Below are 25,071 nucleotides of genomic sequence, written 5' to 3' on the forward strand. Positions count from 1 at the left end.
AATCAACGTGAATAAAACAATATTTCATAAACTCACCTTGGCCTTAATTTAAAAGGTGCAAAGGCAGTCTTTTCTTTGAGACATGTGGTCTGCTAAAAAAACAGAACTATAATCTAGTCTCAAACATAGTCCGTTTCTACTAACGCATTTGTTCCTGAATTGCTGCCACCTGTCCCTTCCGTGCTTACTTGATTGACATCCACCATTTCCAGCTAAAATCAGAAGTAGTTTAGTATGACTAAATAATATTGAGTCAAGTGTTTTCTCCTCTTCCCCCCCAGCCCCCCCCCCTCCATACCCAATAAATTTCTTAGGTGCTCGGGAAAAAAAAAGAGAAAGAACGTGTCCTCGCCCTTTGATCTGCCAGTCGGTGTATCCCAGTGCCGCCTTCAGCATGCCAAAAGGCACACACACAAGTAAAACAAATCAAGCAGCACCCTACGTCACCCTGCATGCTGTCTGCAAAAGATACACTATATCTTCCTACCTAAGATGGCCGTTTGAGTTCCAGTGATGGGCAGAGAAGATGCATAGTGCCTATCTCCCTGAGGAAGCCATAACACGTATAAATGCCAGGGTAACCTCTTCTGCTAGTCTTGGGTATTGATTTATATTAAGTGCAAATGCATTGCCAAGGTACAAGAATGCCCGAGAACAGAACTAGAAGACTTAGATGACCTTCTTCATCCTTGCTGTAATGGGTTGAGATGAGTATTATATCCACCTTCAGGGAAGCTGTAAAGTCTCTTAATATATGGGCACCCTATCCCACTAGTTGTGTATAATCTTAATATGAAAAACTATTGAACAGTCATGATCACATATTCTCCACTTGACATGAAGGAGAACACAACTTATTTATTTCACATATGTATTGACCCCATTGGAATGACGAATTGGTAAATGGCATATAAAGAACAAAAGTTCTGCAGTTTTTACAACAACAAAAAAAAGGGCTTGATGAGATATAACTTGTTTTGTTGGAAGGCAGGTTATTAGTAGGGGTAAGTAACGCACCTACCGTTAGCAATAAGGCCACCAGCCCCTGTGAGGTCCAGTCAGGGTCTCAAAACATCAGCCTCTGGCTCAACCCATGGAAGCTTGGCTACGACAGGCAGGCTTAACTTAGGAGACCGGTATGTAAAGCATTTAAATACACCAATACAGTCAATAGGTAAGACACAGCACACAGTAAAAATCCCACATCAATGTATGAAAATAGGAAATATTTTTATCTTTAAAATGACACCGATACAATATAGAGTGATTATAAATTTTTAAATTTAAAAAATGTGGTTTCTCGTGGTTGGAAATCAATAGCGCCAACCAGAGACATCTGGTTGCACTAGACCGGCACTATATCACAATTAGAGGCCGACTGCGATGGAGTTGTGCTCGGATACACCGGAGGGGAGGCCTCGGTCAAAATTTGTACTATTGGACTTGGTCATTTTTCTGGAGCTTTTTGCTCATCATTGGGCGATGCTCCTCTTCATGCTTGAGTTTCTGCGAAGCCCCAGTCAAATTCTGGAAGTCTTGGCTACGTGGAAAAGCTCCTAAGCTTCAGCAGGATGAACTTGAAATTTAGGCTGGCTCACAGTGTGGTGGTGGTTTGACTCTCGTCGATGGGTTGGTCACCCTATGGAGTTTTTTCACAAACATTCTCCATACTTCTGGATCTCCTTCAAAGTGTTCATAACTCAAATCGAAGGGTCTAGCAGCACTTAGATGGTCCTTGGAAACTTGAAACATCAATTCTCACCATGCACATGACCAAATCTTTAAAAGTCCACTGGAAGCATTTCAGGCTGTGGACTTTTGTGACAGGTGGTGCAGGCAAACCCTGTTAACCTGTTTTTTTCAGAGAGTCTACTCCTTAGTCCTTTGAGAAGTCCTTAGGGATGGTGTTCCAGTGTGCAACAGGAGCAGTCCTTTTAGTTGCAGATCAGGGCTCCAGCAGAGAAGTTCTACTCCTTGTGGTTTCAGGCAGCAGATATGTGATACAATGCGACTCCCAGATACTTATTCAATCATCTTGGAGGACAAGCAGTGGGGGTCATCTCTGTCCAGTGAGATGCAGGGTGCCACCTAAAAGCATGACCGCTTCAAAGTGTGGCATTTTCTTGTCCCAAAAAGCACTGCATTTCAAAATCCACAGTGGACGATTTTCCTCCAGAGGAGCAAGACATGGCTAATCCAACCTACTGTTGTGGCTGATCTCCATTAGCACTCCCCCTCCAGACCACCTGAGAATTATTTTCCTGAGCCTGCTATCTCTGTGGAGTACATGGTGAGTGGGTAGGCCTGGCTGGCATTCCTTTCTGTCCTGTTCTCTCTGAAGCCCAGGTTGATTTGCCCAGCCCCCTTGCTGGCCTGTCCTCTGCAGCTGCAGAACCCCCTCTTTCAACCCCCCCCCCCCCAATTAGATAACCTCTACTCAGTGCAGGGCACTTCCTACCTCATCAAAGCATCCTGGCTAATCGTGTTAAGGCTGACCAATCGGGAGACCCTACTAGCAGGCAGCATTTGGGCTTACAGAAAAAAAAGTATTATAACTTCTTTTCTGTATTAGCTATGATAAATTCAACAATGGTAAGTAGTTGGATTTATCATTACCAATCTTTTGAGTCCTTTCATGAGGCATTTAGCTCCTTTCTAGCAATGTTTATGCCTATATGAAATATTCCAATGTTAGCCTATGGAGCTAAGTATCTATAATGGGGTGAAAAATGAAATGGGCAGTTTTTCCCCTCACCAGGGCATATAAAACATAGTTTATAATGTCCCTGCTTATAGTTAAATGGCACCCCACCACTGGGGCACCTAGGAGAGACCGTATTAGTGACTTGTATCTAAACATAAGATAAATTATCACTTTTGTATGTACCTTTAATTCCAAAGTCGAATTTACAAACCTTTTCCTTTTTAAAGACAGTCTGCAAGGCAGGGCTGCCTTTTAAAAATGACAGCAGGAAACACAGCAGTGCACACACTAGTGTAGGAAATCTACTGGACCTCTAAACTTCCCTGCCATAATATATACTAGGGACATACAGGAGTCTGTCTTTGCCAATTGTAATTGTAGGACATTACCATATACCTTTTAATCAGAACACTGGCCCTGGACCTGGCTTGCAGAGCCAAGGGCACAGTCCGGGTCAGTTACCATCAGTACCAGTCAGAAAAACGGGAGTGAACATGCTAATAGGATGACTTTCTTGCATGTTTTTATTGCAGTTTTCAAACGTACATAAATCGGATAACAGTTCTGCATGAGACACCACCCCATTCCCCAAGCCCACAGAGCATTAATGATACGTTATCTTTTTTCAGCATTTTTGGTGTCCCCAACCACTCTTACTTGCTCGTAGCAGTTTTCAAAGTCTCTCCTTTGAATTGGAGCACAACTGTCACCTTTCAACGTAGTCTGGTTCGGGAGGATCCAATATTTTAGTGATCATACCTGAACCTAGTACATGTTAAAGGGCATTCCATTTTGTTGTTCTGCCAATCGTACTCCCACCCTGTGAATTATGGTTAACATGTACTAGGTTCAGGTATGATCACTAAAGAGTCTTTGCACACCCACAAACTTATAATACATTTAAGGTTATTCACTAACTCCTCTACAATTTTTATTTCCGTTTACCTGCTTGAGGGTTTTCAGCAGACTTTATGACAAATTTTCCAGCACTTTACATCCAGTCAAACTAGTGTATTATCGTAATGGACGGACTTCAATACCCCCTACATGGGAACCCATTTGTGATCGGCTGTGTTCTGTGTGTTTGACTCTAATCTTTATTAATCTCATTTCAGGTAATCCATGGGGTGGTGCTGGGTATCCCACTGGTAATCCTGCGCCGATTGGTTTGGATAGCATGTCAAACTTTCCCCAACAGCAGTACAACCCACAGTTTCCAGGTGGGATGGTAAGTGGACATTTTTTATTTTTTTAAAGGTTTGATGTTTGTTGAACAAGATCTCAGCTTTATGTTGGTCAGTGTGTACAGACATGTGATCCTGTCACTCTTTCCCCAGTTCTCCCTGTTTGGTGCAGTGTTATGCAGTTTGTCAACATCAGGTCATAGTGTTCACAATTGACCCATTGTGGCAATTCCTGTGAATTCAATAGGTGGGTCCTCCCTGCTTTGCTTTGAATTCTTAGACAATTTTATAAACAAATGCACTACCGATTGCAACACTTCAAACCAAACTTTATCCAGTCCCACCACAATTGTGTTGTCAAAACCAATACATAATCCTGGCTGTTCCACAACCTATCAAGGATTCAAAACCGATCTATCAACAAAATTGTTGGTAGATGATGAAGGTGAGGCGATGATATTGTAATAGTTGGTGATCTCCTGACCTGTTTTTGTTGCCTAGATCTGATTAAAAGTAAAGCACAGCTACGTTGGTACTGATATAGAAATGAGCATTATTACATTAAGTAAAACAACACATGCACAGCAGTGGTTTCTTACAAGTATCTCTATTTAAGCAGTTAATAAGTGCTGTTGCTTTTCACCCCTGACATGTACTTCTGTGCAGTTTTACAAATCAAGGAAGAACGTGGGTCACTCTCACGTGTTTGAACTCTGCAAAAGCAGTACCTGAGTCCAGCATGAGATGAGTTGAAGTCTTGGCCATTGTGCTGTTGCATAACTAAAGGGTGGACACTTAAACATGATTTTTTAGGGTCGAGCCTGCATTGCATGTGTATCGCAGCGAGACACTTTTGTATTTAGAAAAGGGCTCGGAGCCCTGTCAACTTCACATCAGAGTTTTTTATTGGTTCGTGGGCTTGCCTAATAAAATCTGCTTGCTTTCATTAGTCGAAGGCAAGCATACGTCATGCCTTTTCCGGTGGCTAGCCCTCCTCAAGCGCAGCGACCAAGAACAGAAAACATGCGAGGCTCGATGTTTTCCATCGGGCTCGTGGACTTCTTTTTCTCTAATTTACAAGCGTGATCTCGCTTGGCAGCAGTCAAGCGCTTTACATAGTTAATTTCACTTATTCGGGTTGTGTACACAAATGCACTTTTCACAAATAGGTCAAAAGTCGGGTTAGGAGTTTAGAACGCAATCAGTTTTAACATGAGCAAACGCGAGACCCGTTGCATTGTAAATTCTTGTTCTGATATGGGACTAGAAGGCCCAGTCTGCTCTTTACGATGCAGATTTTCCCCTCTTTTAATAGTTTGTTTTTTTGTCATTCGTGTTTTAGGTCCGGTGGTAACCAAGACCTCTTGATTACATGTCTAATAAACTTCTTTTTTTATTGATTCTTTCAACCAGGCCTCTTCACCATTGATCTGAGATTGTCATTCACATTTTACTACAACATTCACCATGGGCAGTAGGTCCGTCCACTTCAGTCATTGGCCAATTTCACTGCCAGTGACTTCATTCTGCCCTTTCCAATCGGCGCATCTACAAATAAATTAGTTCTTTAAGTGCCAGGGACTATTATGACAATTTTTTTTTTTTTTTTTTTTTTTATAACTGTATTGATGGATGAGGACCTGGCAGCTTACCCAACAATACATTTTTTAAAAAACATGACAAAACAAAAATTCACAAGTTAAAAAAAGGCTGAAGGTCAGTTCCAGACCTCTTGGCTTTGCCATTCTAGTCTTAGTTGATATCCATTCTTTGAAACAATTACATATCTTTGTGCATTGGTAGTAAGTTGTACTTATTAATATTTTTACATGCTCTCTTTTCTTTTATTTTTTTCAATTTTAGCCAGGATTTGGAGGAATGTACCCACCAGGGGCTCCAGGGGGCTTCGGTCCTCCACCAGCAGGCAGCTTTGGGCCACAACCAGGACAGCCACAAGTCCCTCCCTATGGTGGGTACCCAGCTGCAGGGGGGAGTCAACCACCAGGAATGCCAGGTTATCCAGGTGGCAGCATGCCCTATCCTGGGCAGCAGCCATACCCTGGGCAGCAGCCAGCACCAGGGCAGCAGCCATACCCTGGGCAGCAGCCAGCACCAGGGCAGCAGCCATACCCTGGGCAGCAGCCAGCACCAGGGCAGCAGCCATACCCTGGGCAGCAACCAGCACCAGGGCAGCAGCCGTACCCTGGGCAGCAACCAGGACAGCAGCCGTACCCTGGGCAGCAACCAGGACAGCAGCCGTACCCTGGGCAGCAACCAGTGCCAGTCCCTGGACAGCAGCCTACGCCAAGCTATCCTTCAGGACCAGCTATGACTCCATCCATGCCATTGAATCCTTCACCCATTGTAACAGTCATTCTTCCAGGACAGGTATGCATACCTTTGTTCTTTCATGGTTCCAACAGATTACATTTTTTGACAAGTCCACAGTCGTAGAAACACTTCTATAGGTAGAGTTTAAACTAGCTAGAGTATATTATGTTCATATTCCATGTAAAAGTTTGTATCTAGACATGTTTGTGTTATCCTTTATTCATGTTCGGGTTCTTGTCTTCTGACATTAATAGTGTGTTTGATCAGGGGGCCCTCCAATTTGAGTGCTTCAGAACATGCCACACAAGTGCACCCCAGCAAAACAATGATTTTTTTTTTTTTCCTGGAGAAGTACTTGATTTCAGACCATAACTATGTAAAAAATGTATAGAATACAAGCAAGACCTAGGGTGCAGAAATGTATTACATGAATCACGAATAAGCCTTATTTTAAAATAAATCAAACCAGCCAGATAAGAGAATCAGGAAAAGCACATGGATGTTTTCTACATATGCTCGAGCTAGATGGGCTAGAGGTAAGGGGAGCATGGTGTTGAGTCAGATTTATGGGAATATTTGGCTGGTAAGGGAAGATAGCCAAGCTGAGGCCATGGAAAGGGTTAGCAGTGATGTGAGTAGGGTACACTTGAGACATATATTGGTATCCAGGTGGCCTTGCTGAGTGAAGTATATAAGTCGATGCTTGTCACTTGTAATTGGAATCAGTATTTTCAGGGGTGCTACCTGTTGACTCCCAGTTATAGGTGGATGATATTCTACAATGCTGAGCCGTCAGCAAACTGTTTCTACTCATTTGGTTATGGCTCAGATACAGACTAAAATTAATGTGGCTTTGTTTTGGTCATATTCCTAATCTGGATTTTCCTTGCTAGTCACAAAAAGCACAGGTCTCAGAAATGCAGGTTCTGCAAACTTAAAACAGGATCACTGAGGAGTATCATCTATATTTGTCCAGTCTTAACATCTAAATATAAGAAATGGGTAATGACTATGAGCAATTTTTATAATCTGCTTCAAATTCATACTTGTTCCCACTCTAATCTCCAATTTCAGTGGAAAGTCACCGGTAACTGACCACGCAGGATGGTTAAGTGGTGTGTAGTGGGAGGCCCCCCGAGTGTCACCTGTTGGGAGATGCTACTCATGCGGGAAAGAGAGGAACAGGAAATTGCCACGATAGACTGTAATCAACTGAGTTAGCTAGCAGAACTGAGGCTGTTTTGACTAAAGAGTATGTTGGACAAGATGAGTTTCGAACACCTTTTTAAAAAAAAAAAACAAAAAAAAAAAACATACTTCACATTGAGAAGGTGACACATCAAGGAGCAGGCACACAAGGGGAGCAGACAACACCAAGGAAACCAAAAAAGGAGTTGCACCAAGAGAAAACTGAGGCAACATGTCAGCACCATCCCAAGGGGCTGCACCTCCAGCACCACAGCATTATGCAGGTGCGCCGGTCATGGCCTTACCTCAATTCAGCCAGTTAGCAGATCTGGCGACTGCTGCCCTGAGATGATGACAGTGGATCTGGGCGCCTGCAACATTATCTTTGGGGCACACACAACAGATGGTGCCATCAAATGATCGCTGATGTTCCATATGCTGGAGATGAATTGTATGACATGTTTGAAAATTGACCCAACACGGGAGATAATAGCAACTTTGACATTGCAGTAGCAGTTTTGAACCAGTATTTTAATCGACAGTAAAATCCAGACTATGAAAGATTCAAGCTTCTCCAGGCTCGTCAAGTATAACACAAGTCTGTAGACCCATTTTTATCTTAGCCAGGTCCCATGAACTGGCAGACAGCCAAGCAGGAGATGTGGAGCTGGCCCCAAGATGAGTCTCTAATGCTGTAACGGCGCCTAATGTGATAAAGGTCAAGGAAGAGCATGTGGACACAATATAACGATGCCCTGCTAGACCTTGGGGAGGCAACATCGCTAAGCTGAATGAGATGAATTGTTGCATTTGTGGGCTTATGCCCTGCTCACCATGTGTATGCCCTGCTCAAGGAAAGCCCTGCTTGAAATGTGGTTGTCTAAATCATTTTTCAAAAGTCTGCTGTAGTAACAATGTACTATCGAGTCTGAAGGCCAGAGGGAGGTGGAATGTAAACATTTGCCAACTGTCACAATTGGGGGGGGGGTGGGGATAAGGTGAAGGAAGGGTGGAGGGGGGAGGCAGGGGTGGGGGAGGCAGGGAAGGAGGGAGGTGGGGGGAAGGGGGAGGGAGGAGGTTGGAGGGAGTAGAGGGGAGGAGGGAGGAATCGGACCAGGAGGAATTGGACCAGGAATTGGAGGAGCAAGAGGAGGAGGAGCAAGTGGAGGAGCGAGAGGAGGAACAGGAGGAGGAGCAAGATGAGGAGGAATTGGAGCAGGAGGAGGAGCAGGAGGAGGAGCAAGAGGAGGAGGAATTGGAGGAGCAGCAGGAGGAGGAGGAGCAGCAGCAGGAGGAGGAGGAGGAGGAGGAGGAGGAGGAGGAGGAGGAGGAGCAGGAGAAGTCCATACAGCAGCTCTTATTGACACATATGGTGGCACTGACTCCATCCCTCTGAGAGGGATCATTGATGTAGAGGTGGGAAACGGAGACACAAAGACACAGGGCAAGTTCCATGTGACAAAAGGAAGTACCAGCGCCTTACTGGGATGTCACACAGCCAAAGATTTAGGATTATATATTTTTTTTGTGTGTGTGCGTCAGATACATCAGAACATTCTCAAAGAATTTATGGAACTGTTCAGAGGACTAGGTTGCCTGAAAAATGTACAGGTGAAATTCTACATTGCCAAAACAGTACGACCTGTGGCTTTGCAGCACAGAAGAGTGCCCTTTAGTCTCTGTCCATTAATTGAGGAGGATTTGGGATAGTTTGAGCACCTCGGGCCATTGAAAAGGTTACTTGTCCAGTGTCGTGGTTGTCCCCTTTGCTCATAGCTCTGAAACCAAGCAGTCAGGTGCCATAAGGTTGTGCGTCAATATGAGGCTACTCAGTACAGCTAATCGAAGGGAGAGGCATATCACTCCAACACTTGATCCATTTGTGGCGGATTTGAATAGAGCCAAATGGTTTTCTAAGATTGACTTAAATTCCTGCTAACACCAACTGTTGCTTGATGAGAACAGTAGATAGATAACGACTTTCTCCACACGTCGTTCTATGCCATTTCAAACGTCCCAGTTTTGTAATATCCTCCATGGCTGAAGTCTTTCACGATGCCATTGGGAAAGCACTGTCCAGGCTGGTTGGAGTCATCCGTGCGAGTGATATTTCGAACTTTTCAAGCACACTCTAAGAACATCCTGCTTGGTTGAGCGCCACGCTGAGACCCTTGTCCAAATGCAGACTGACCTTGCACCGACTCAAGTACTCACTTAACACCAATGATGGGGAGTTCTTTGGGTACCGGTTCTCGAATGAAGGTCTGCAAGTGGACCCAGAGAAGGTTGCTGCCATGGGATTGGTTTTCATTCCCCAGAGCCTGGCTAATTACTGCGGGATGTTTACCCCCAACTTGGCCACCCTTTTTGACCCTATAGGAACCTGGACCAAGAAGGATGTCCTGTGGGAGTGGAACTGTGAAGTTGCCCATGACTTCCAGGAGATTAGGAAAGCCTTGCCCCACCATGGCCTTTTTTTTTGTCCCAGGCGGCAGTCTGAACTCATTGTGGATGCCAGTCTGGTGGGATTAGGAGCTGTCCTGCTGCAGAGGAAAAGTGAAGGGTTCTGGGTACCCATTGCATATGCAAGCAGAGCTCTCACATAAGTGGAATCAAGATACACTCAGAACAGGAAGCCTGTGCATTCCAGTGAGTCTACAAACATTTTCACCTCTATCAAAGTGGATGGAAATTTCAAGTGGTGACTGATCGCAAGCCAGTCATCCCCTTATTTGCTGGCATGGCTTGAAACCGTACCCAGATGGACTGTGCAACTCCAACAATATTCATTTGATGTGGTGTATCGACTTGGTGTGACTAACCCTGCCGATTATCTGTCCCAGCACCCTATGGCAGCTGATTTAATTGCACCGAACGTAGATGATCGCGGAGTGGAAGGATTTGTGAGCATGGTTGTGAAGATGGCATGTCTGAGGGCAATGTCACTTGATGAAATTAAAAAAGCCATACCATCAGGTGCATGTCTCTCATGAGCTAGAGAGGCGCTACAAGGAAGACAATGGAGGAACTTTTTGGATGAAGCGCGAAGTCTGACTGCTGAAGAACACTGGTATGGAGAGTTTGTGATAAGCTCAGTGTGAGCAAAGAAGGACTAGTAATGTGTGGTCATCAGATTGTCATTAATCACGGTCTGTGGACATGAACAGTGGAATTGGTGAATCAAGGGCAGCAGGGCATTGCCAAAACGAAAGCTCGAATTTGAAAGGTCTGGTTCCTTGGAATGGACAAGTAGGTTGAGTAGAAAGTAAAGGGCAGTCCTTCCTATACTATTACCGGTAGAGAGCCACCAGTGACACCTGTGATTATTGAAAAAAGCCAGCACTCTACCATGGTCATCTGTGAGCATGGACTTTGGAAGTTTTCCTGACAACAGACTGACTCTAGTCATAATGGATTGCCCCTCCAAATTTCCCACTGTTGAATTGGTAAAGTCCACAGCTTTTGAGTATGTCCACCCAGCGTTTAGGAAAATCTTTGCATTGCTGGGGCTACCGAAGAAATTTAAGACCGACAATGGTCCACCTTTTCAAGGTCAAGAGTTTCATGAATACTCGCATCGTCTTAATATCAAGCAATGAAAGAAAAATGGGGAAGTAGAAAGATTTATAAGGACCCTCAACAGAGCACTCTGGATCAGCGTGGAAAAGGAGATAACCTCGAAGTATTGATTGCATCTGTTCTTAAGGGTGTATTGTTGGATGCCCCACATAACAACAGGTGTCATCTAAGTGATCTTTTATTGAAGAGAGGTGCCCATGACATACCTACTGGTCCTAAGTGAAAGCCTGCGATCATTGACGTGCAGGCCACCCAAGAAAAGAGAAAGATCACCAATGCAAGAGTAAGTAGAGCTCTTGTTGTGGTTGAACCAGACCTCAAAGTTCGAGACAAGGTTGTGACAAACGATCACCCCCCAGGGTGGAAGTTTAGGACACTGTTCGAGAAGGTGTGGGAGGTTGTCAGAGTGCAAGAGACCCTGACTACAATAATGACAGGTGATTTTGAGATGTCAAACGTGTCGCGGTTCATCAGTTCCGTCTGCAGAGCCTGAACCAGAAGAAGAACCAGCATTCGGTGGGGAGTTAACAGCCGTCAAATGTTTGCAAGGTGACACTTCCACAGGAACAACAGTTGTGAATAGTCCAAGTGATTCCAGCACACAGTCCTCTGTTTGCCTAGATGATCAGTCAACTGACCAGGAATCATGGTACAAACAGTCACAGCCACTCTTATATTGTGAGATCCAATCCAGCACCCAGACAGATACTAAAAGACTGTTTGTGGCATATCACCATAATAATTGTCTGCCTGTTTTGCTTTGTGTTATTGTTAATTTCACGAAAGATCATAAGGTATGTAGAGAGCCACTCAGCCTCTACTATATATTGTATGTAGCACGCAACATTATAGCTGGACGTGGCTGATGAGTATAAATAAAGAGGAGGTAGTTGCTCAGGGCTATGTTAGCGCAAACCCAAGTTACTGTGTCATTCTTGGTGTCCACCCTTTTAGGCCTGCAATAGTCCCAGGTGGCCAGTGATAACAGACACCAACATTGCTTTAACACCAGGTGGTTTTCAAGTCTACTTAAACCAAGGATTAGTTCAGACCATAGATCGTCCTCTTGAAGAAGCAGAGTTTTCTAGTAAACGCACATCTGCTGCTGATAATGGCATTTGTTTCTACCTGCCCTTGTAGTATAGGCAGTGAGAATTGACACTGCTTCGAAATGAAGGGAGAGGTGTGAGGCACCCAGAAAGTGGCGTTGACCACATCACTTTACATTTTTGTTTTTGGGCACTCACTCCCATCTTTCCAAATACACTCTAGAAAAGGGCCTTTTTTTGGCAGTGTAGTGGGAGAGGCAGACTAAGGGTATTCGTAGCAAAAGCTTTAGGAGCCTAAGCTTTAGGAGGGTGGATTTGTTTTAATATATCCTTGTTGAGCATCTGGAGGTCTTTGGGGAGTAAAGGCTACTCCAGATGTACTCTGAGTGACTCTTCTTTTGAAGGCAGCCATTTTATGTTTTTTTTTTTTTTGTTTTGTTTTTTTTTAATCATTTTATAATTTTTCCTAAATTGACCTGCCACAGAACTTTGTCCTACGAGGCCAAATCCTTAAAGCATGAAAACATTTAGTATGTCATCAGTTTTTGTTGTGCATTTGTTCTTTCTGCGAGGGTGCTTACATGTAGGTTATAGTTTGAACTTTGTTTTTAACCCTCCTTTCTCCATGTCTATAGGCAGGGCACCATGGCACAATTCATGATTTCCCAGGCTTCAATGCGCTCAATGATGCAGAGGTTCTGCGAAAGGCCATGAAAGGATTTGGTAAGCTTTTTTTTGTCAGTCAATTGGGTGTAGTGCTTACTTCATTTTCAATATATATTCTTTTTATTTTAAAAAAAATGTAATAGAGAAATGTCTGTTACATTAAAAGGAAAGGTGTGATGCTTAGTGAAAACTAAACGTAAAACTTCGACATTGGACCAAAGGGTTTAGTACAGTTAAAATATTTTGTAATGTGTGGAAGAAATGAACACACTTGATCCACGCCAACGACCCCCACCACTCACCACCATCTCTGAATAATCCAGAGGAATTCATGGCTATTGACAAATGCTCCCACTAAAGGTGTCCTTCGGCAACACTATATTCTCAAATTTGTGGGTGCAGCGGCTGATAAAGCCTTTAATCTGAATAAATTGATCACACTGCAAACTCTGCTTCAGCATGAAGCGGTGTCTGTCCATTTAACGAACGTACCGTGTCAAACGTTGCCACTGTGTGTCACACACTACATGCTTCCTTCATATGGTGTCTCCCTAAAGAGACCACACCACAAGGCATCCAACTGAGCTGGCAGCCTCCACAAACAGCAGGTTTCCAGCTCGCGTTTGTCAGTTCTGGGCTGCTGACACTCATCAGCTGTTTTACAACCTCCCCAGAGCTCAGACGTTTGTCTAAGAAGCCTTTTGTTGTGTTTGTGTGGGTGGGTCAGCTCGAGCAGTGCTGGGCTCTAACCCATTCCCTCTTCCTAAGTGAGGATGGGCCCAGTGCCCCACCACCACCACCCCAGATCCTGCCGCTGCACACTCACACACAATAAAGTTAATTTTGAAGTTGGCAGGTATGAATGTATTTTGGAACTTAAGAAAACTGCATATTATGCTATCTAAAACACCTCTGTTTGCCAAGTTTTGGATGTTGGTATAGATTTGCAGAGCTATCCAGAGTAAGTCAGGAGTGAAGTATGGTTGAGGTTTACTGTATAGGGTTCAAGGTTGACCTGAAGACTTGTATGTATGAAACTGTTATTTATGTATATAAACCTAACTGAAAGGAAAGTGTTGTGTTCAAGGGAAATGGACTGAAGAAGGTTAGGGTGGGCAGGCAGGGTTTCACTGCTATTAGCCTCCAAGGTCCCTAAATGTATTTGTTTGTTGTATATACAGTGAGGTATATGAATTAACCTGTGACAGAACACCATACATAAACCATATTTGCTGCAGAGTGTTACTTAGCATGGAAGTAAAGGTAATATATGTTATGATACACAGTTCCTCCTCTGATCTATAGCATAGGTGCTTAATGAAGATGCACAGCATCATGCAGACACCATTGTAATACAGTATAGTTCCCTCTGTGAATTGTCGTAAGGATTTGGTTTTTGTACTGAAAGGGGACCCTTCTGCCATTATAACAATGCTCTTTAACATGAATGCAACTTTGCATGTCTGCTGTATTCTACTGTACACACACAACCTTGGTAATGTATGCAGAAATTAGTGTTTCATCATTACGCTTGCTTTCAGGAGTTGTAATATTTTGGTTGTATAACGGAACCATGAATGCCATTATATATAATATTTTATAAACATATATATTTTATTCATATGTAAAATATATATATAACCCTAAACACACAGAAAACTTACCACACAGTAACGCGTACCCACCCTAAAAACTCCTTACCACCCAAAAAGCTATACCCCCCAAAACTTTAACATACCCTTACTGCCCAAAAACCCATCCTAAAACCTAAAAATGCCCTTACCACCCAAAAACTATAACCTATCCTAAAAACTCCTTTCCACCCAAAAACCCATACCTACCCTAATATATATTTATTTATATATATACTATCCTTAATTTTCTGTGAAACCTCTACAACGAATATGTCTTTACATTCATTCCTTTGCAGTAAAATGTATTGTAACACCCTGGGTGATACAGGCATATTTGTTGTAATGGCATGTGTGGTAATGGCTTGCGTGGTTAAGCCTGCATGGTACAGTCATGTGGGGTTTAGCCTTCGTTGTAAAAGCTGTTTCCCTAATATTTGGAATAAAATCCGTGTGTATTCATGTAAGTACATATGGATTGGTATCAAAATCATTCCACTGGGTTTATGTTAAGTAACTAACACAAACCACATAGAAAGTGTTAATAGATATGAGTGAGAAATGCCCATTAAGTAACAATTTATGTCAATTTTGCAACTCAGTGGAAAATGCTTATTATGGGATTTATTTTCTATTACAAATCACAGCAATGAACCCTCTGAGTCGCCCACCCCGTTGTGCTCTGCCTTCAGCCGTCCAAAGCAGATGTTGGCTGCATCACCTAGCCTGTTGCCAGGCCTTGCTCACGACTTGCTGTGTGATGGTCAACACCCTCTGCGCATTGCATTTTTAAATGATTTTGCCGAGTACCACTGACCCACACAGGTGATGTGTTGAGTCCCATGGTACTACCGAGATAGTCTGGGAAAAAGTTGGTTATATTTTGTTCTATAAATAACTAGTGGAGGGTGACCCTTGTGGACATCCCCCCTCCACATTGAACATGGTGTCAATGTGCGCTCACACTGCCCACTTATGTCACCATTTTTGTTGTAATTCAGGAATTTGGGACAGAGTCCCTAAGTTCTGTAATGGTGGGCGCATCATTTTGTTCAGTGTTGCAGTCAGCCAACCAGATTGCTTCAGTCCTGCAGAATTGGTCCTGTGCTGCCGAAAAGGCTGGCATGAGAAATGGCGCCCGTGCGCTAGAAGTGGGAACATTTTTTTTATTATTATTATTTTGTTACTTCAACCGTATCAATATACCCAAATCTTTTTGACGGTTAACTCTTTTATACCCAGCAAGAGGCCCTCTTTAAGCCTCTATTTCTCAAACGGCTGAATGGAATTACACCAAATTGCAAAAGCAGACTTTATTAGTAAAGTTCTAACTTTTTGCCAAATTTGGTGTAATTCTGTTCGGCCATTTTTTCTGTGTCAGAGCTAAATTTCTGTTATGAATTAACATGGGAAAGTGCACTTTGGGACATCCCCCTCTTTTTCTTGACTGCGCTTGATAGATCAGTGCAAAACTCTCCATTAAAGACCCAAAGCGGATAATTTTTTTATTTTTTAAAGTTGCTTCGATGGTGTCAGAATTGTTAGCCAAAGAATAAAATAGTTTTCTATGGAGACTCTGACCTAACTATAACTACACACTGGCAGTCGCCATTTAAAAATATATATCACAAACACAGTGTATTACTGTTGTTATTCTGCTTGAGTTTGGCACCAATGAGCTACTTCACGCTTTATAAATGACTCTGTTGTTGTCGACCTGAGAGAACCTTTGGTCCCTCTGGCGTGAGAATAATAAATCCCTGGGGTTGCTTGTGAGCTACCTTGCATACAAGAAACTGCTGAGATTGCACCTCTAATTAAAAATGAATCAGCATAGCGATTTTTATAGGGCTTGTCATAGTACAAGGCAGAATAGAGGTGTGATGCATGGTCCGAGAAATCAAATGAATTCATTCCAAGTTTAAACTAGTAGTAATGTGTTTGCTTGGATGTTTTCAAAGCATAGCAAAACACTTGCTCCATTTTACAGAGACTGCTCTCCTAAAAATCGCAGGGCCTCCCACTTGAAAGCACAAGTCTAGGGGAAGGACAGTAAACCACACAACCATTCTGGCACAACAGAAAAGTTAATATATCGTGGTAACGGGTTGTTTTGTGAGTGTGTTTGGTGGGTGGGGAGGGTCTCCAACACAAACTGAATATGTGGCATAGGAGGTGTATGCCTCCTGACAATTTGGGCACGCCTACAGAATGGTGTGAGGAGATTTGCACCCAAGATCGAAAAGGAGAGATTGGACGCATTTTTACAGGGACACCCAGGTCTTGTCCGTGCAGAACGGTTAAATAGTGACTGTTTAGCCATGCATGGGGGTGGCTTCTCTAGAATGTATAGACTATTGATATTGATTCCCAGATGCTTTCACTTTGCAGGAACGGACGAAAATGCCATTATTGAATGTCTCGGAAATCGCTCGAACAAGCAAAGGCTGCAGATTGCCCTCTCCTTTAAAACCGCATACGGAAAGGTAAATGTTGGGTGGAATGATAGGCTGCTTCAGTCAAGCATACAGCTCTGAACTCATCATACTTGAGTAGTATTTATTTATTTATATAATATATGGTTTGCACATTTGGTTTTCAAGCCATTGTTCTAATGTTTATTCCACTTTTAAGTGACACAATTCAACTACAGTGGTAATATAGCACTCCAGACAAGACCTATTATATTCGAACATCTGGAATGACTTCGCAATACTTTGTCCTACATTGTGTACTTTTCAAATTTTAAAATCTGCATGCTTTTAGGTTAATAAAACCGTACAACCTCGGTGCTGAGCCCTAAAAAAACATATGGAAGCAATGTAATAATGGACAGCAACTAACATAGGAGCATGGGTGTTTCTGGAGTCTTTGAATCCCAGTTAGAAGATGACTGAATTAGACGGAATACACTGTAGTAACATGCCCCTTTTTCTGAGCCTACACAATCCTGGGGTGGTGAACTGAATTTTAGGGCAGTGGAGGACTTAACTGCGTAAATGTTCTGTACATGTCAGGATGAGTCAACTAATGCGTGGCTTCTTGGAAGATACCTTGGCTGCAGCATGGATAGACCTCAGGTGAAAACTGCACTTTTAATACCCATGTTTCTTCAACCTACTCTATTTAGGCAGCATTATTTAGGTTTGTGCTGCAAAGGAGGATTTGTTTTCAAGTGTTCTCATGGTTGAGTATGTTTTGCTAAGCTTGTGTATGAGTCCCTGTGTATGTTTTTTTGTGAGCTTCAAGCATTAGGTCACCTACATCTGTTTTCGTATTCATGTGTTTATCCTTTAGCACTGTGAAAGCACTAGTCAGTTTATTAATTCATAAGCAGCTTGCATCCATTGTTATTAATATCCCTTTGAGTGTTTGGTTTCGCATCCAGATATGGGAGAATTAATTGGAACATGCAGCGAGAGGCAAATATGATGCATACATTTCTGGTTTAAGTGTCTTGTGCCACCTACCCATTTGTTTTCTCTCTGTCCCCTCAATCCCTCGATTTGTGTGTTTTGCAAAATCTTAATAACTTTCTTTTAAATCTTTTTATGTTCCCAATTTTAAACTGATCTGCTTGTTAAACAACTCGTAAAACTAAAAATGCTCTGGCGGGACATGCACCATCTTCATTGCATTTGTCTGTTGGTCTTATTTTTCATTCTTTTCCTCAACAGGATCTGATTAAGGATTTGAAATCTGAGATCTCCGGTAACTTCGAGAAGGCAATCCTAGCGATGATGAAGTCTCCCACCATGTACGATGTCACTGAAATCAAAGAAGCCATGAAGGTTTGTTTTGGAGGTGGCATTTCCCGTCGTCTGTATATCATAATGAGGATGGATGTATTCAAATTATTTAAAAAACAAAGTTGGCTCAAAGTATATATTTGTGTGAACTCAGGATGCATCTTGTCAATTACATTATAGACAAATTCTGACTTCAACAGCCACTTTTTGTTTTACAGTTTGCTATTCAGAGTCCAATTTCCTAGGCATCACTGGGTCTTCAGTTCATTGGCTTTGGGCACATGCCCACTGCTGCTGAAGTGATTATGTTCATTGTCCAACCCTTATCCAGCTAGAATTATTGCTTAAGCCATGTTGATCCCCTGTGTGTTTATCCACTATCCGCTCAATCTACGCCAACAGCAGGCCAATCTTCTGTCTCATCTACATGTGTCAGTCATTGGTGAGGGGAGGCTCAACTATCATAACTTCACCAGTCATTGAAGTAAAACATGTTTAAATATAATGTGATTACAAAGTTCATTACTAACAGTTGGATAGTTAATCTGTTAACACACCATCAACATACAGCTTTATGGAACCTGTAGTTAATATGCTCAAACCTCAACCAAGCACAGTTCTGATAAAACGAGTATCCGTTCTGTTAGGTGCTTTGAAGCAGTGTAGTTGATTAGGTACACTCTTCAAAAGTACTTACATTTTTGTGATGCGCATACTGCATTCTGACTGTCCATCATGCCTTGACAGGGTGCCGGCACAGATGAAGCTTGTATCATTGAGATCCTCTCCTCTCGCAGCAACGCAGAAATTCAAGAAATCAACAAACTGTTCAAACAAGGTGAGCACTCACACTGAGTGGGGGAGCTAGTTTCTGCAGCTGCTACATGGCTATGGGCAGACGTCCAGTCTCAGACGGGAGGGAATGGGTAATGGGTGCCTAATGTGATTCTGATAAAAAAAATTATGGTCCTTTACAGACTTCATTTTCGTGTAAGTGGGCCAAATATCTCATTACGATATATCATAACAGAATTTTAATTGAAAGATATTTAGAAAAATTGTCAATAAATGGTTGATTTAGGGGAAGGCAAGCTACCACTGTTAGGCCTGTAGAGAAATTGCATTGACTGTAATTGGCATCACCTATGGTAGTCTTGGTGCATGGAAGGCAGACATGACACTAATTTCTCGGTTTGTGGCAGATCGGGGACTTTGATCTGTTCATTGCTCCTTCCACCACATCAGAAAAAAGTGTCACGTACTGGGTTTTGTCGGCACTTAATTTTTAAAACAGTGAGTGGTCTGTTTTTGCTTAAATCCCCGTGGCTAGCATTACAGAATATCAAGGGTGCCGAACAACAAGGCTGTGCAGTCTTGATTCTTCCCCGCACCTCTTATCATTTACCACCAGACACTCCTGGACCATTATCTCACACTTGCTGGCTCTTTTTCACTCCTGCTTTCTCCATTAGTCACGGTTTTTCAATCTTTCTCTTATTCCTCCCTTCCTCATTGGTACCTTCTCTCTTGTTCTGGGTCAAAGTCGTATCAGGAAAAACAAGTGTTGATCCCCAAAAATGAGTGGCGGAGGGTTACTACACCTGCAACCACTGGCTCAAATTAAGCACTGGTGGTAGTGCACAAGGCACACCTCAATGCTTGGTTGAGGAGCTTGGTTGTGGCAGGATGAAAATATGTGACTAGCTCATCCAGATTACCAGCCTTCTTGTGAGTGATTTATGCACGTCTGTCACAGATGTTTGCTTCGGGAAGCCAATCCTGTCCTCAATTAGCTTCAAGATCGCTCCATCTTATACAGGTTGCTGACTACTGTTGTCAGCAGACTGGGATACTTCTTTCTTGTGCTGAGGATTCCCTGGAAGCGGGGGTGTAATGTTGTAAATAGTTAATGCTCAAGATACACGTTTGCATTGAGCCTGCATGTTTTAAAATTAATTCTAGAATTGAGTTCCCCTAGCAGGCGGAAGCAAAAGGGGTCGAGAAAGAACCAGACATTTTGCCCACGTTTACATAGAATTGGCTATAAATAGTTTATTTAAACTATAGTGACTTTATTTTAAAGTACTGTTAATCATAGGGCAGCTTACAGAAGCTGAATGATATGCGTGCAGCGCTTCTTGTGACAGCAGCTGGTTTGTTCGTAAGCTATGGTCTCCGTGCCAGTTCGGCTTGACATTCTGCATAAAGAGCAGAGAAGCAAGTGAGCTAAAGGTGGCCATGTAAAGTTTCTAGCTGATTGCCATCAACATTCAACAAACAAGAACATTTTCTATAAGCGTGCTCAAATCAAACTTCATGCCAGCCATTGCTATGAAAACCACCATATTCTATTAGACTTTCAAACATCCATAAATTCAAGGGGCAGTTGTACAACTAGTGTGTGGATTTGTCTACTTGTAACACCATCAAAGAGCAGCAAATACCCCCAACACCTCCACTCTAGCTGATGAATTCTGCTACTTCTAGGTCTAAATGACATAGCCTATAGTCCTAGCAGCTTTACATTCTAAGTGACATCATGAATGACCGAGCCACAACACATCGCAGTCCTTAAAGCAAGTACTATCCATTTAACAAAGAGCCCCATTCTAGAAGTTCACAAATCAGAGAGTAATGAATCTTTCTGCAATATCTGTAGGTTTTCAGCAGTTACGCATAACCACTTTTATCCCAAAATGCTAGGTTTACTGAGACGCCACCCAATAACCTGCAGCAGTCACCAGTATCTTTGCCATCTTTTCTTCTTCCATTCCAGTCATTTTTGTTATTTTTTATTGTTTAACTTTTGGGGGAAGAGTCTAATTAGCACCACTGTAAGGTTTAGCAAAGTGTCTGAGCATATCGGAAGACCTAGAGACTCATTCAGGGCATAAATCCCAAATCGAGGGCTAACAGGAGTTTGCTCCGACATCTGGATTCTGAGTTTTGTGGGAATTTCAGCACATCCCAAAATTTCCTTCCTTTACATTTTGCTAATGAAACCTGGCCGTGTGAACAAAGGATACTGTTCCAAGAGAAAATGTGGGGTTCTCAGTGCACAAAACTGTAAAACTTCAAGGTATCCTTCATTTCACGAGGAAAAACTCTGAATCGAGAGAAAAGGCCTCACACAATAAATGCAGCACTCTGTGGCATTATTTACTATGTGTAGGAAGAGCACACCAAATCCAAGGCACTATGAGTGAGGCTTTCAAAGTCCAAGCTTGAAGTGGACATACTGGTGAGTGGGAGGGAGAAAGATCAAACAGTGCAGCAAGACTCAAAGCAGATGCGTTGAATGTTAAGCAGTCGTGGCACACGTGTCTATCTCTGTTTTTGAACTGCTTTCAAAGTACTGGGACGAAGAATTTGTTATTTTCGAAATATTTAGCAGATTGCTGTGTAAGATCAGCACAGACTAATCCTTGAGGAGTCTCTAAAGTTTGTATCACATTGTTTTTGTTTGCTTAAAAAGTCAGAATGTCCACAAAAGTTACCATTGGCAGCCATAAATTCATCATCTTGCCCTCTCGCCTATTTTTAGTGTTGCCATCTCCTCTTTCCTGTTCCTCAGTTTCACCCTGTCCTTCCTTCTTTAAAATTCCTTTCCACTTCACTCATACAATTTTCTTTACCCTTCTACTTTTGTTTTTCCTCCTTCCTGCTTTTTAGGTATGACTTGACAGTCCATCTGGCTTTGACAGTCTTCTGTCTTCAAGCATATTGTTTCCAGTTCTTTAAAATGTACAGAAAGTGAATTTGGCTCCATGAAAAGGAATAATATTTTCTCACCTAATGGTATTATCATCTTCTTACACTTCTCCTTCTTGTGTACTCATCCTTTCACTTGAATTTACCGTTACTCTATACTACCACCCTTTCAATGCTGCCTTCTACTTATTTTCCTAGCGCCATCTTTTCACACTTCACCCTTTTCCTTTACCGTGTTAATGAAAACTATCTTGACCAAAAAAAGGCTTTTTCTTTGTATCACCACCTGAGAGTATGCATTGAGGTAGAACTGGTGAATGTTGTTGGTGGTGATAATTTTAAGAAAAAACATTTTGAGCACATTCCGAGTAAGCAACGCCAGTATTTTGCTTTCATGATATTTCTGCTTTTTACCTGTTTTTTTGTCATGCAGTACTCTTAGCAACATGTCTACGTTTTTTGCAACTCTCAAGCATCTTGCAGTTGGTCTAGGAAACCTGTGTAACTAAAGTATGGTGTTTATCTGACTTGCAGAATACAAGAAAACTCTTGAACAGGCCATCAAAAGCGAAACCTCTGGACACTTCCAGCGGCTTCTTATCTCACTTGCTCAGGTATGGATGGAGAGGCATGTGGGAGGAGAGTGGTATGTTGCTTTGTCTTTTACCTGGGGTGAAATGTGCAACATTCTGTTAGTACTGATATGAAACACTTGAAGTCTAACTTTTCAGAAGGTCATCTAGAGGTTTTGAATGGTGCTATTATTTTTATTATTATTATTATTATTATTATTATTATTATTATTATTAACGCCTGGGCCTGGTAGCTATCTAGAAGAATCCTGGGTAACATATTCAGGAGACCATTAGGATGGGCAGGAAACTTTAACTAGTGGAAAACAGTAAGTTCAGTTTCCAGTGTATAAGTCATTGACTGAGCCTCGTTTTATCTGTTTGGGGGCATCAGGGACTTCGAGTCCCAGAAGGACTTAGACCAGGAGGCCACCCCATCACCATTGTGTACCTGGGGAGTGCTATTTAGTGCTCTGTGCATCTCAGCGGTGCAGGACTGGCCTGGGCAAAGCACAGGCCAAGGGCAGGCTCATCCATGACTAGAAGAGACCGACTGGGCCACCCATCTTGGCTCTAAGGTACTATTTTTTTAATTTTATTTGATTATTATTTAAAAAGTAAATTGTCTTCCCCATATGCACAAGTGTACGCTGTTTTTATCACCACTTGTCCATTTAGTTTGCGGCTTTGACTGGTTTGAAGTCCAAAGCTCAAGGTAGCCCTTTGGGGGAGGCTGCACAACCCAAGATCTCAAAAGTATCCTGTAAACCCACCCCTAAAGTTTCAAATTGTGTGTCAACTGAAATTGTCACTTTAGTTGAAGAGATGGAAAACATTCTTAAAGGGTAAGACACAGGCTTCAGGAAGGGCCCCAAGAGTGGGACTATGCAACCTTTCTTCAAATCCAAGCCATCCCACAAAAGGGGGACAGCCAATGCCGCTGCTGCTTTGCTTCCCTTGGGAGGCCAAGTAAATGTCTGCACAGCGGCCAGCAACCTATATTTTGCCCAGGACGAGGGCGGCAGTACACCTCTCAGAAATATAGTTGTGCATGAGGTGCTTTGTTCAAATTGTTTTGCATTGTTAGAAAGCCTTGACCTTCCAGTAGTCATCGCAGCTTCTGAAGTAAACCTTACAATGCTTAACCCTCAGGACACAAATGCCATCACTTTGAAAGAAGCAGTTGATCTCATCATTGAGTTAAGAGATGAGGTCAACATGATGAAAACAATGTTATTAGATGTGCTTTCCCTACTGCGAAGATCGGCTAAGGTTCTATTAGTAGAGAAAGAAGACATAGAAAGCTCTCCGCAAAGGATATTCATTATGCTCTGTGTACCCCTTTTGAAATCAACACGCCATCAGGATGTCAGCATCCAACAAGTAGCCATTGACAAAGGGATGCCCCTGGAAAGTCGAATCATGAACAAAAAGGATGAGAGGCCTGGTGGTCGGAGCCGCCTCAGAGCTCACAGCCGTCCCTTTGTGATACCTTCAAATCACATGGAAATTCGACAAATCACCATGAGTAACATCCAGGGTCACTTAGTATGCATGTGTAAAGTGCTCAAATTGCCAACAAACTCTGAGGGCAGCATGTCATTAAAAAACAGTCATTCATTGGATAAGGCCTGTCAGGCAATATTGATCAGTTGCATAGTCAGACATACTACTTGGAAAGCGTCACTCAGAGAAAGCAAGGCATTGGGACACAATTGAAATAAAACTGGCTAGCTTGGACTTAGCAGAGGGTTTGCTATCTATGGATGCCTGATCCTTGCCCCCAAATGGCTCGAATATCTTCAAAAGGCGACGGCCTGACCACCAGACCTCATTCTTGAGGGCTCAAATCACATCTAATAATGGGAGGGCGTGTGAAGATGAGGCCAGGAGTCTGAGTTCGATTTTAAATATAAATGACAATAGACTATCAGATGTAGATTGACTAACTGACGTGCCCATTTCACAAGCGGTAATGAATGTACCATCTCAAAGTATGAACCTTCAAGGCCCTAACTACCAGAACTCCATCATGAACAGGCAAGAGTACGCCCTATTATACCATTGAGCATGATTCCGTAAGGCATAGTGGATGGGAACCTTCAATATCATCCACAGAAAAGCATTTCTCTCCCCCCCCTCTCTAATTGTATGGAATATTGCTAGCATAAGGAGCAAGGCTGATGATATGAACTGGGGTCTGTTCATCAATAATTTTGTGTCTGTCTATTCCAGGAAACATGGGCTACTACAGATGTGCACAAACAGGGCTATAATTCTTATTGCAAGAAGTCGGTTTTCTCTACCGCAGGAAGGGTGGCAGGGGGCATTATCACATGGGTAAAATGTATTCTAGGTTGTACAACAAAGGAAATATTTGTTGATTCACCTAATATTCTAGCATTTAGCATTAACCCAAAACATGGCCCCCTCACTCTTGCTTTTTAATCTCTACAACAGACCTGGTCCTTGTAGCCAGATCTCTAAAACGATTAGTCTTTTGAATACACTCTTGGCAGAGTTATCCTTCAAGTATCATGTTATTGTTGCCAGAGACTTTAATGCACCACTGGAACCTTATCATCCATATTTAGAACTTAAACAGGAGGAAGGTCGATTATGGGGATTCCACCCCTTTCTTCAACTAATAGGCAGCCTAAAATTAGTGCTAGGGCCTCTCAAATCATAGCCCTAATATTTATGTTTG

At 42.5% G+C, this 25,071-nt stretch overlaps 1 protein-coding gene across 2 annotated transcripts in view; it reads left to right on the forward strand.

Annotated features, from left to right (window-relative positions):
• Positions 1 to 25,071, forward strand: part of ANXA11 (annexin A11) — a 126,891-nt gene that overhangs the window by 70,378 nt on the left and 31,442 nt on the right. For both annotated transcript variants that reach the window (XM_069240186.1, XM_069240187.1), the window contains exons 3-9: positions 3,820 to 3,932; positions 5,752 to 6,276; positions 12,671 to 12,758; positions 16,724 to 16,818; positions 18,010 to 18,123; positions 18,829 to 18,919; positions 22,327 to 22,406. In XM_069240186.1, coding sequence (XP_069096287.1) covers positions 3,820 to 3,932; positions 5,752 to 6,276; positions 12,671 to 12,758; positions 16,724 to 16,818; positions 18,010 to 18,123; positions 18,829 to 18,919; positions 22,327 to 22,406 — 1,106 coding nt within the window. The remainder of the gene's footprint in view (positions 1 to 3,819; positions 3,933 to 5,751; positions 6,277 to 12,670; positions 12,759 to 16,723; positions 16,819 to 18,009; positions 18,124 to 18,828; positions 18,920 to 22,326; positions 22,407 to 25,071) is intronic.

The sequence above is a fragment of the Pleurodeles waltl genome, chromosome 6 (genome assembly GCF_031143425.1).
Source record: "Pleurodeles waltl isolate 20211129_DDA chromosome 6, aPleWal1.hap1.20221129, whole genome shotgun sequence".
Taxonomy (NCBI): Eukaryota; Metazoa; Chordata; class Amphibia; order Caudata; family Salamandridae; genus Pleurodeles; species Pleurodeles waltl.